Raw genomic sequence first — 12,991 nt, forward strand, 5'->3', positions numbered from 1 at the left:
GCCTTATGTCTAACCCCCATCTTCTCCACCCTTGGCTTCTGATTCCCCCAAAATTTTAAATCTCAGTTTGAGACTGAGAATAAACTGTACAATATCAGTATGTACGGTGTCACTGGAAGGGAAAGAAAAGGAAAAAGGCTAACCTGGCCCACCTCCTTTAAGACAATCACAAAGCCCCAGGGTTTATTTGGCTTTTTGGAGGAACCACTCTAAAAGACGTATTCCTGGTTATGAACATTATTTTTATAAATAAATAAATAAACAAACAAATAACATAGAACCACCACAATCCAGAGCCAAAGGCAGTGCTCCCTACATTGACCTACCAAAGTGCTGCATACACTGGTGCTCCACAGTGTGCGTAGATCTCTTTAACCAACTTCCTGCTCCTAGCAAAGGTCATGCTAGCCACAAACTTCACAGAGTGCAGAGGGTATTCCTGGCCCTCTGAGTTCACTTCCTGTCCTACCCACTACATGCATGCATTTTCCCATGGAGATGCTGTGACTATCGTTGGTATCCTCCCACCTCCAGTAAAGAAGCAGAAATAATATTATTGTACTCAGGGGCTAACCAAAAATGGCGTAGGACCTACAGAAACCTTTTAATGATAGCGTTCACTCTGGGCAGGGGTCTGTTGTGACATTCCCCTGTTACTGGAGACTCTGTGCGGACTCCAGGTTTCCTAGTTCAAAGGACAATGTGTTTAATCACGCCATGGTTATAGAAGCCCCACAATACAGAATAAACCTCTTGGGCTTCAACAGTCATTCCTTAAGTACTTTTAGGTTGAAGATTGCCTAGTATGCACAATGTCATGGGTGTGAACTCTAGTACTACAAAGAGAGAGGGAGAGGGAGAGGGAGAGGGAGAGGGAGAGGGAGAGGGAGAGGGAGAGGGAGAGGGAGGGAGAAGAGGGAATTTAATGCTAATCAATACACTTCTAAACCAGATAGCTCCATTGAGTTTGGAGGTAGAAACCTCACAGGAATGGCAAGTGGAGTCTCAAAAGAGCTCAGTGTATCAAGTGGGTCAGATCAGAGAGGCAACTGGTTATGCCATTCCTGTCTGCAAAGTAACAAAATATATACCCACAGCCACTGCTGTTGTTCCTGACATAGCCCATAGAACACCACCAAAGTCAGAGTCTTACTGGAGGCAGTTTGTAACATCCCGAAAACATTGCCTCTGCCTCAGCTTCTCCTGTATAAGAAATAACTAGCGGGCACAAAATTCTGAATGTTTTCAGGTACCAAACATTAATTGCTGTGCTAGTGATTTATCTACAAATTATTATCCTTAATCCTCCCAATATACACCAGGATCTCCTTTTTACAGATAAAAACACTTCAGGTTCAAGGAAAATATATAACCCCTCTAATACCACACCGCTAAGGTGAGGTAGACCAGCAGGCCGGCTCCACTGTTGCCTAACACTCCAGGCTATTTGGTCCACTGTATGCAGTTTCTGCATTCCCTCTCCACTATCTCCACCTCAGCACAAGATTAACCCTTTATGGGCGTGTCTATTGTGATGGAACACTGTCACTCTAAGTAATGGTTACATTACAACAAGGACTTTACCAGGCACTAGGTTTGTCTATTAAAATAAAACAAGATGAAATTGACCATTAAATACCAGCTTAAAAATTAAAAAAAAAAAAGGCTGAAATGAATCAACTTCAAGTGCTTTGTTCAAAAAAGTCATAGCATCACTTGAAGAGGATCACAATGGCTGCATCTGTTCAAAGTAAGACTGGGACAAAAGGAAAAACAAAACACTGAGAACCTTAAAATTAAACCAACTCTAAAGCAGACCATAATTAGTAAAACAACCAAAGGCCAGTGCTCCTAGGAAAGTAATCCACAGCACATATGCATTCAGAGAGGCAAAGTAAGGCAACCATCTCCTATGGGTGTCTGGCTGCCCTCTCTGACTCCAGCCTCCACTGCACGGAGGGAAATCACCTTCAGGTGCCTGCAAGCATCTTCTGGGAATGGCGGGCAGGATGGTATATTCCCACAATCCCCACACAGAAGGACGAAGCTAATCGCCACTGCAAAGGATTATTCAACTCCAGTGGAACTAAAGACTTCCAAGAGGCAGATGTGACAAATTCTCAAGTAACAGTGACACGTCTGCCGATAGGCCTCAACCTTCATCCAGCAGACCTCCAATGCCCTGCCCCAGCAGGCTTACCAGACTCTTCTCTACTCATCCACTGCAGTAGCACCTCGGTTCTCTTTCCAGACTCTCGCTGAAGGGCGGGGAGACACAGAGGGCAGCTCCTTTGCTCCTACCAAAAAGGAAGAAGACAAGACATTAACAAAACAAACAAAAGGTCATGTAGGTACCCCAGTCAAAAAGAAAAATAAAAAAGAAAATCCATGACTTCAGGCTAAAGTGATGTGGGTGGTGTCCTAAGTGTCACCTACAAGTCATGTCCATATCCTATTCCTAGAGCATGTGGTATGTCCTTATTCGTGGAAGAAGCCCCCTAAAGGTTTGGGTGCTCAAGGCTTGGTCCCCAAATGGGTGTTCAAAGTGTTGACATAGGACCACAAGTGCTGATTTCCTCAATGGATTAATCCATTGATAGATTCACAATCTGACGCCATTAGACTGCAATGTAGAAACTAAGCCTACAGGTAACGGTCGCTGGCTTCTGCAGACATGAGCCACAGCCCACCTTGTCCCTTCAACTTGTTTCTCTCAGATATATTCTCAGCCACAACAGGCCTGGCATACACAGGGCTTATTCGGAATAGGGTCTTTACAAATTAATTATGCTAATTGGGTTAAGGATCTGGGGCTGAGATGATCCTGGATTATCTGTGTGGGCCTTAAGTCCTTACAGAAGATGCAGGGGAAAAAAGATCTGGTGAAGCTGGAGGTCCAGATGGGAATTATCCTGTCACAAGCCACACAAAACTGGATAGAGCTGGAAAGAACAAGAAAGGAGTCTTCCCCTTCAGCACCAAGAGCACAGCCCTGTTGGTGGTTGACCCATCCGGTCACACGTCAGACTGAGATAGAGTTTATTCCTATCACCAGAAGTCATCAAGTTTGCAAGGGATATCAAGGAAAGTGGCCTTTGGAATAAGAGGAGGATGGGGCCTTATAAGCTAGAGGAAGACATGGCAAAGGGAAGAAACCAAGCTAACCAGGAAACCATGGAGAGAGGCTTGCTCTACCAGCCTCGAAAAGAAGACCCAAAAGCTCAATGTGCTCTTACACTGAACAGCAACCTGAATGTCAGTCTTGGCTCAACTAGTTTTATTAGCTAACGGGGACTCACTAAACATGCTCCTTCAAGAAAATAAATCCACAATGTGCTGGGCTGGAATATCAACATCATACTAAAAAGGAGAGCGGGCTGGCTCTGAATATCTGATAGCCCTTCCCTTTGTCAAGAAAAATCCTTGAAAAACAAAACCTGGGCGTCCACATCCTCAACTCCAGAACCTGTGAGTGGCGCTTACTCGACAAGGGACTCGGCAGATGCAATTAAATAAGGATTTGGAGGTGAGCTGATTATCCTAGATTATCCTGGTGGGCCCTAAATATAACCACAAGCTTCCCTTTAAGAGGGGGACAGGGAGAAAGTGGTGAGACCACAGGCATAGAGATTGAAAGAAAAAAAATGTCCTTACAGACAGAAGGGGCCACCAGCCCAAGGAAGCAAATTCTCCCTGAGAATCCACAAAACTGTAAGGGAACAAGCCCTTGTGTTTTGAGATTTAAAATGTCATAACTTGGCAGAGAGGCGATAGCAAATTAATTTCTATGTTTCCATTCTGTTCTGAGATTCGAGTAAGGTTTTCTTCTCTGAAATCTTCCTGGAATGACGCCACCTTTCTTCCACCTCTTAGCTCTGCTGGTCCCAGTCAATTCTTCACCAGTTCCCAATCACCATGCATCCCTCATGAACACTTCCCAACTCAGTCAGAGACCTCGAAAAGCTAAGCAATGCACAGCTTAGCTTGTGACAATGGCTAGGACCTCAGTTTGGATCCCAGAAGCCAAATAAACCAGGCATTGTAGCCCATAACCCCAGCATTCCTACTGCATGAGGGGGGGCGGAGAAAGAAGGAACCTCTCCAGCCAGCTAGCCTGGCACACACAGCAGCCAAAGACAGACACTGTTTCCACCAATGTGGAAGGTAAGAACCAACACCTAGTATTGTCCTCTGACTGCCACTAGCACACACACACACACACACACACACACACACACTTGTGCACCCCTAAACATTATTGCAATGGTCCTCTTTCCTCTAAGAGAGACACATTCCAGATCCCCAGCTGTTACCTGAAACTAGGAACAACACCCAAAGCCACATACACCGGTTTTCACCTCCCCGTTACATTCCTACAAAAAGCTTAACTGGTAAATTCGACTCAGTAATGAATTAACAATGACCACTAATAGTTTGCTGATATTATAGTAAACGTGTATTACGATCACTCTTGTTCTTTGGGGACATTATTAAATAGGAAGGGTTTCTGAGATAACCGATCTGATTAACTGCGATGGTTTCTAAAGGACTCACAGGCAAGTAGCACTGAAACGCCCCACAAAGGAACAACGCTTGTCTCAAAAAAAAAAAAAAAGGATGGACCAGTATAACGTGTGCTCTCACACTGTTTGGAATAACGAGCAATTTTAAACTGAGAAAGAGTTTATTTCCAGGACTTTTCATTGTATTGTTTGGGGCCTTAAGATGATAACACCAATAACTGGAATTACAGAAAGAAAAACTACAAATTGTGGGGGCTGGGGGACTACTGAACATTTTGAAGAAAACAATGAGAGAAAACTCTACCTATTTCTTCGTCACACACCGGTCTCCTGAATAATCTGTTTCCCCCACAGTGCTCACCCAGACCAACTCGTCACACACCGGTCTCCTGAATAATCTGTTTCCCCCACAGTGCTCACCCAGACCAACTCGGGTAGGAAAACTCACTGAGTTGCAGGCCGAGATGTTGTGCACTCTGAGAGCTATGTCTTGGTAAGAAACCAGATGGGTCTGGATGGAGTCTTAGTCAGTGAAGTGCCTGCCTTGCCTGAGGACAAGTGGGATCCCTTGTTTGTTTTGTGTTTTTTGTTGTTGTTGTTGTTTGTTTGTTTAGTTGGTTGGTTAAAGACCAAGGGTTTATACTCCCAGCTCTAAGGAAGTAGAGACAGTTTCCTGGGGCTCACTGGCTAACCAGCCTAGCAAGGCAAATGAGAAGCAATCTCAAAAGCTCTAACCTGAGAAACTACCTCTGGGGTCGTCCTCTGAACTCTGCAAAAGCAAGTACACACATGTACACACCACCTGCATTCATACACACACAAACACACTCGAAAGAATGAATACTAAAAGAGAATACGCTGACTCCTTTTTTCTTCAGAGCCAGGAGGCTGTTTAAAGTCTCCAAGAGGGAAGAAAATCAGTAGCATATGACAAACTGAAAAATTAGGTCATTTTTGCTGTCATGTAATCCAAACGACACTTGAACTCCTGATCCTTCTGTCTCTACAAATGCAGGAATTATAGTCATGTGCTTGCCACATCTAGCAAGAAATAGGATGGAGGGGATAAGGGGGTTGGGGACAGAATGGCTAACACAGAAATTAAAAACAAAAATTGAGGAAAAAAAACTGCATCTGAGCTCATCAGACGGGGTTGATAGACTCCTAGGGAAGGACTTTGAAAGAATTAAAGAAAAAGAGGTAAATGGCGAACAATGCATTTATACAGAAGGCCTCTGATAAATTCTTTTTATCCCTAATTAAAATAAAGAGAATGTATTTTACATTTCAACTCATTACAGGCAATGCATACATAAAACTGAAACTGAAAATTTCATGAAATAATTCTTATCCTTTGCAAGACATGAATTTTTATCCAAAGCTTCTGTTTCCTTTTATTTATAAGCTTGGATGTTACTCCTTAAATTGACCCAGTAAATGGACTAAAACCATAGTTTTCAAAAAATAAATACTATGACCTACAGGTCAAGGTCAAAGATTGACCTAGTTTAAAAAAAATGGTAAATAGCAAACAAACAAACAAACAACGACAAAAAAAAAACTACTCAAAAATCACCCCTACTCAGCTCTCTTTTAATTTTATAGCAATGTAGGGGAGGGGAGGCATATAACTTTTGCTATATAACAAAGAGAAGTTTTTTTTTTAAGCTTTAAAATTCAACATCAGAAATAATCTCTATTCCAAGGGAAGTGTTTGATTTGCTCATTACAATTCCCTATTCAACCACTGCGAACTCCCACCCCATCTGGCTCTCAAATTTGAGACCTGCTTTGACATTGAATGCTCTGTTCAAGGAATTTATCTGCTACAAAGTAGTCAAAGGTAAACCAGACCTGGTTCTTACATTCAAAGAACTCTGCAGTCTACTAAAAAATAACTACAAAAGAACTAGACAGTAGTGGCCTAGGATACATAAACGGATTTTGTACAGGTGCTTCGTGGAGAAAGACATGGCGTTGGACTAGGGAGGAGACCATGAGTGCAGGGAGAAAACTGAGGTAGGTACTGAGAGGTGCGCAAAGATTAGCTGAAACCATCTGCTCGCATGGCTTGCCTCCCACTAAGGCGGGATTACACCCACTCCTCCAGACATTGTATCCATGACAGCTCAATGGATACAGTGTGTTGGAAGTAACAGTAACAGTTTCTAGGATCAGGTCTTAAGAAATTTGTAGCTCCCATCTTCTGCCTCTTGAGATACCTGCTCTGGGGCCTTGGCTGCCATGTTCTGGGGAAGCTCAAAGAGCCTGGGTAGAGGCACCGTAGGTAGGTATTTCAGTTGCCAGTCCCAAGAGCTCTCAACTGACAGCATCGGCAGCCAGACATGAGGGAATGGAAAGAATGAACTGTGGGAGGGACCAGTTTACCAAATGCTCCCAGCTGTGGTCCTAGACTTGACACAGAGAAAAGATGTCCTTGCTGTGCACAACACAAGCCCTGACTCACTAACAGTGAGGATCATCAAATGCAGCAGTTAGGTTCAGGGACCATACAAAGAGGAGTTAACTGAAACGGTAACAGTCTAGTTGAGACATGTCGGCATTATAAGAACACGTGCTACAAAAGTGTGGAAGGAAATCATCAGGTATTTTAAAAGTCAATGTGAGCAGTTTAAAAGTTTCTTCCACATACGAAAGTGTCTACCTCACGGATTAGTATGAGTGGATTGAAAAGATCATATGAACAGCTGTATAAAAGAAGCATTTCAGAAACTGGGAAACCAATAACCTAACCATAACCAATTTACAAATGAATCACAGGAAGAGAAAAGATCATCTAGAATAATTGGATACCATTCCTGCAGCAGTCTGCACTGCTCTACCACCTAAGAGTGTCCAGGCTCTCTGCAGAGTCTCTTCTCACAGTTCAAGCCTAGCTTGAGCAGTCATTCACTCTTACCCTGATCAGAGTTCATGCAACTAAACTTCCCACCCATGGTAGATCAACGCTTTAGCAAAATGTCTTGTCCTTTGACACAATCCACTAACCACACATCCCCTTATATTCAGAAGCCAAATTACTATAACGTTCTCTAAAAAGCTTATATCTCGTTTTCTATCCCTATTGTTTTATAGGTGAGAAACAAACAGTTCTTTCAAGAAAGATGTGCTAAGAACACTGTCTCTAAATCCCACACAGTCAACTGTGTGGAATTTAGAAATTGGAAAAAAATATTGGAACTCATGGAAATCATAAATTACTTAAAAATATTTCTAGTACCTTTCACTCTTTGGTTATCTTTTCAAACTTAGTAGCATCCATACAGATAGAGTTTATACAAAACACTAGAGCACCAGAATCAGCCTACAAACATTGCCCAGCCTTCAGATAACTGATCAAGGTTGGCAGAACTAGAGTCATAAGTCAAAGCTGCCAACTTCAAGGGTTTTTTTTTTCTTCTTCTTCTTTCAAAACTCAGTAATTCTTGGCACGCCACTCCCAATTACACAAAGTATTCTACAAATAAATTTATTCACATTTACTTCATTTTGAAAAATGACTCATTGTTAGCAGAAGACACAGGCCACAAATATACACGTATAAGCCAGCAAGAATGACGCGTAAGGCTAACTGCTTGAATTGTGGCCATTTCGCTCCTTCATGGTCTGCTCTCAATTCCCAGAATAGTTGACCTTAACCTTCTGTTCCAAGGGTCAGCGTTTCCTGCATTGGCTTTCAACTTGAAGTCAGTGGGGTTCACTAGAGACAGTGGCATCTCTACATAGCCTGGGGTTAGCAGCTACCTTATCGAGCAACGAACGTTCAGAGGCTCTTGGAAAATGGAAATTCAAAAAGAAGAGGAAGGCCATTTCAGAGAATTGCAAAGCTTGAAATATATGTCAACAAGGGAATATCCAAAGTGATCAAACACTAGAGGCTTCAGAAAAACTAAACTGAGAATCCCACCAGAGTCTCTAGACAGCAATCTAAAGTCCCCAGCAAGATTTCGGAGCAGATCTTAAACACTTAGAAAGTGGTTCCCAAGGAGCTTTAAAGTAACAATAAAACCATACAAGATCGACAGTTTCCTTCTCCAGTAAGATCCCCACACTAGCAGGTAAGAGACTATACACATCACCTTAGCAAGCACATACCAAAGTCTCTTAAAAAAACATTTGTGATGTAGCATAGACTGAAAGTTGAGGAAACATGCCTGTTAAGTTTCTGCATCAAAGGTAATGTTTAGAACTCAAATCTTCCCTAAAATGATAGATATCACACACACACACACACACACACACACACACACACACACACACACACACACACAGAGTCCACTGATATGGACAGGAGCAGCCAAACTAAAAATAAACAAAACTAAGGTCCTAAAAGGCAAGTGGCAAGCGGCAAGGGAACATGGACAGTACCCTGGAAAGATATTTCTGATTTCTGTTAGTAGCCAGACTCAGAGAGTAGGACAATGTGACCCTCCCTAATATAGCAGACTGGGCTACACCAAACAAAAAGTTAAAAAAAAAATTGACAGTACAGAAATAGTTCATAAGCTTTCAAATGCATATAGCTCAGAGCAGCTTAATGGATGGCATCCTAGGCTGTCCTGCCATCTCTGTTATCTGAACATCAGTGCAGCAGTTACCACAGCGCTGGTCAGGTAGCCCTTACGTTGTTATTTAATAATGGCCTCAAACCTCAGGAATAGGGACTATTCCAATTTGGGTGGCTGAGAGAAACCATGAAGTACTTGCTTCTTGAAGTGAAAAGAGGCAGAGTCTCTCTCTCTGGAGACCAGACTCATCCACAAGTATCAATCCTCCTGCCTCAACCTCAACATACTACAGGTGTGTCCCACTGTGCCTGCTATAGACAAAAATTATATAAAAATTTTATAAAAGGCCATCCCTTAAAAACTGGTGTTAGTGATCATTCCAAGATTCAAATCTAATCAAATCTCTTCCCTGCCTACAATTCCCCAATAGGTACAAAGTTTGCGACTGATGACTGGCAGTCAGTAAGTAGTCTTGGTAAGGGAATCCCCTCCTCTTCTCTCCAGCTCAGTCATTAGGGCACACCCACTGTAAGCTATTGCTTAACTAAACTATCTGAAGTTCCCAGAGTGCGCCAACTTTTCTCCCTATGCCCTCCACGGCTGTGTGGAATGTTCTCCATGCTAAAGTACCGTTCCTTACATCACCAGGCAAACTTACTACCCAAAGCCTCCATACCTTAGCACCCACCCTGTCAGGACCTTTCCTACTTTCCCAAAAGTGGGCTGGCATTTCCCCCTTGCATCTCTGCTGTACACAGCGCACCTTCCGCACTGGCCAAACTGAACCCAGCCACCTGTTCATGTGGCTCCCTCACTGAGCTGAGAATTCTCAGGGAGCCAGGAACGGCACTTCTGAGCCTTGGGTCACTATTGCAGAACCGGAAACATAGTTAATATTCAAAGACAAAGGAAACGTTAAAAAGTACCAACCCCTGAACCAAACAGACCCAAAAATAAAGAGAAGGTGAAGTATGTTTTATTAACATTTCAGTCTAACCAGGCAGTGGCTCACACCTTTAATCCAAGCAGGTGGGAGACAGAGGCAGGTGGATGTCTGTGAGTTCAAAGCCAGCCAGTTCCAGGATAGGCTGTTGCACACAGAAAACCATGTCTCCAAAAAAAAAAAAAAATTCTACTTTCAGACATATATATTTCTAGTTATCGCCCCCTGATTCTATACAAACATTTAATAATTATCCTAATCTACATCAAAAGGAAACGTTATTGCCAGGTGTGGTAACACAACTTGAATCCCAATACCAGGCAGGCAGAGGCAGGAGGATCTCTGCCGTATCAAAGCCAGCCTGATGTACACAGTACATTCCAAGTGAGGATGAGCTCCAAAAAAATAAAGTTAAAAATAAAAAGTAGAATTTATCAAGGGACCAACAGCAGGTATGGAGAGAGCAATGATCCTGCCACGGGACTAGTGCACACCAAGTGCCTTGAAAGTGTCTTTATCCCCCAAACAAACTCATGCTCTCCCCACATTACAGATGAAACCCTTTTAACGGTTCATCACGAGGGGGAACACGGTTCCAGTCAGAATCAAAAAATGGGACTTTGAAGTGCAAGGCCCTGGGTTCGGTCCCCAGCTCTGAAAAAAAGAACCAAAAAAAAAAAAAAAATGGGACTTTGAGGTTTTAAACCAACTATAACCTGGTAAGCTCACATGTGACCATAATCGTTGGACATGCCAACCTTAGAGCCAGGCATGGTGGCTCATACCTGAAATGCCAACACTAGGAAGGCTGAGGCAGAACTAGCTCAGGTTCAAAGCCAATGTGGGGTACTTCGTGAGTCCTAGGCCAGTTTGAACTACGGTGTGAAAACAGTAAGATAAAGTGCCAATTTCTGCAGAATCAGAGCTGTGGTGGAGGACTGTGGGTAGTTTTGGGGGAAGCTCTCCCACTCCACACGGCAGCAAGCATCCCCTTCTCACTTGTCCTTGCTGGGCCCCTGATCTTTGTTGCAGAAGGGTGGCTGGATCAAGCGGAGGGATGTCACTTTATAGACTATCTGACTCATAGTTTGCCCTTTGCTCCTCCCAAAAGAAATAAGCTCTTAATGGTGTATCTTTTGATGACCAAACATCATTAACTCATCTCCCTCAACCTCCTTGGTGACTAAAAGTCTCCTTCCTTCATCATGAAACCATCTAAAACTTTAATATAAACATGAGAAAATGAGTCTAATTTTTATGACTTCTCCTCAACCCAGGATATCCTAAGAAATAAAAAAAAAAAAAAAAACAAAAAAACAAAAAAACAAACTGCAATGCAAGCTGAATTACACAAGAGAGACTACACTCTACCAGCCATTAGTGGCGGCAGAAAAAAAAATATTATACGCTTTTGTCATATTGCGGCTGTAATTAAGATTGGAAAACAGCCTACAGTATTCCCCTCTAAGACGCTGCATTGAATCCCTACTACCTCATCCTCGGGCCCCTCTGGTGTGCTCTCCTGAAAATTCCCATGCACATTTCCAGCTTCCCCAGAGGGATGTTCTCTTCCTTTCAACTGTTTACTGCTCGGTCCAAACCCCTCCTCGCTAATCCAAACCTCTGTCTCTTGCTCTAACTTACGAATTCTATTTCTTTATTCTCTCATCGCTCCCCTTCTCCAAATCTTAATACTGTAGACTTAATGACTCATCGGAAAAACACAAACAAGAAATAAACACTTGACAGTGGTTCCCTGTGATTAAAAAGGAGAAAATGGACCGCAGTAACAACCTGCCTCCATCCTCAACACCTACTCCCTGGGTGCCCGTGACCTGGTCAGGAAGTGCTTGCTGAACACGATGGGGTTTGCTAATCGGTCAGATCCCAGGGTCAGGGTGGGGGGCATTCACTCATCTCTATGCTTGTCCCTAGCTCACAGTTGGTATGAGGCTCACATATGGGGGCAGCCTCTACACAAAGGAAGATACTCACTCTGGTTTACGATGGCTTGACTTAAGGACTTTTGTTTTACCTTACAATAGCTTGAAACATATGTGCATTGAATAAATCCTCTCTCACCCACTTAGAAAGGGGAATCTGGGAGCCAGTGGTAAAAGCGCTTGAAAGCTGGTAATCTAGGTTCCATCCATGAAATCCGCATGACGGCAGTGGGGGGGGGGAGGACAACTGACTCCACAGAGTTACCTTCTGATCTCCACATGCCTTCCATGGCATGCACACACCCACTCCTACCTAACACATACAAAATAATACTTCTTTTAACATGAGACCATTAAAATGTGGTGCACAATTTTAATCCAGCACTTGAAAGGCAGAGACCAGCTAATTGTTGTGTCCAGCCTGGTTAACAAAGACCTATACAATGAGGCCCTATCTCAAAAAAAAGAAAAAAAAAGTAACATTAAAAAAAAGAAAGAAAGAAAAAAGCCAGACAGGTTGGCACAGGCCTTTAATCCTAGCAGTCAGGAGACAGAGGCAGGCTGGTCTTGGTGAATTTGAGGGCATCCTGGTCTACAAGGTCCAAGACAGCCAAGACTACACAGAAAGAAAGAGACCCTGCCTAGAAAGGAAGAAAAGGAAGGAAGGAAGGGAGGGAGGGAGGGAGGGAGGGAGGGAGGGAGGGAGAGAGGGAGGGAGGGAGGGAGGAGGCATATGAGGAAGAGGATGAATGAAAAAAGGAAAGAAAAGAAAAAATGCAAAAAATAGATTAGTGAGATGGCTCAGTGGATAAGGGCAGAATCTGCAGCCTGATGACCTGAGTTCATCCCTGAAACTAATGCTTGAAAGAGAAACCCAACTCCTAAAGGTTGTTCTCTGACCTCTACAGATGTGCCTTGGCAGGCAAGTGTACACACACACACACACACACACACACACACACACACACACACGACAATACATTTTTTTTTTTGGTCTCAGTATTCTTTTTTTTTAATGTAAATTTTGATTCTTCCCCAGGCTAAAAATAGATG

The 12,991-nt window shown here is 43.1% G+C and overlaps 2 protein-coding genes across 4 annotated transcripts in view; both read right to left on the reverse strand.

Moving 5' to 3' along the window:
- Acvr1 (activin A receptor type 1) overlaps nucleotides 1-12,991 on the reverse strand; it is a 119,613-nt gene that overhangs the window by 88,270 nt on the left and 18,352 nt on the right. For all 3 annotated transcript variants that reach the window (NM_024486.2, NM_001431446.1, NM_001431445.1), the window contains exon 2: nucleotides 2,201-2,297. The gene's annotated coding sequence lies outside the window, so the exon portion shown is untranslated. The remainder of the gene's footprint in view (nucleotides 1-2,200; nucleotides 2,298-12,991) is intronic.
- Nucleotides 1-12,991, reverse strand: part of LOC147995471 (uncharacterized) — a 42,001-nt gene that overhangs the window by 10,388 nt on the left and 18,622 nt on the right. Inside the window, exon 2 of the mRNA XM_087655127.1 lies at nucleotides 2,201-2,297. Coding sequence (XP_087511253.1) covers nucleotides 2,216-2,297 — 82 coding nt within the window. The 3' untranslated portion in view covers nucleotides 2,201-2,215. The remainder of the gene's footprint in view (nucleotides 1-2,200; nucleotides 2,298-12,991) is intronic.

The sequence above is a fragment of the Rattus norvegicus genome, chromosome 3, assembly GCF_021556685.1.
Source record: "Rattus norvegicus strain SHRSP/BbbUtx chromosome 3, alternate assembly SHRSP_T2T, whole genome shotgun sequence".
Lineage (NCBI taxonomy): Eukaryota > Metazoa > Chordata > Mammalia > Rodentia > Muridae > Rattus > Rattus norvegicus.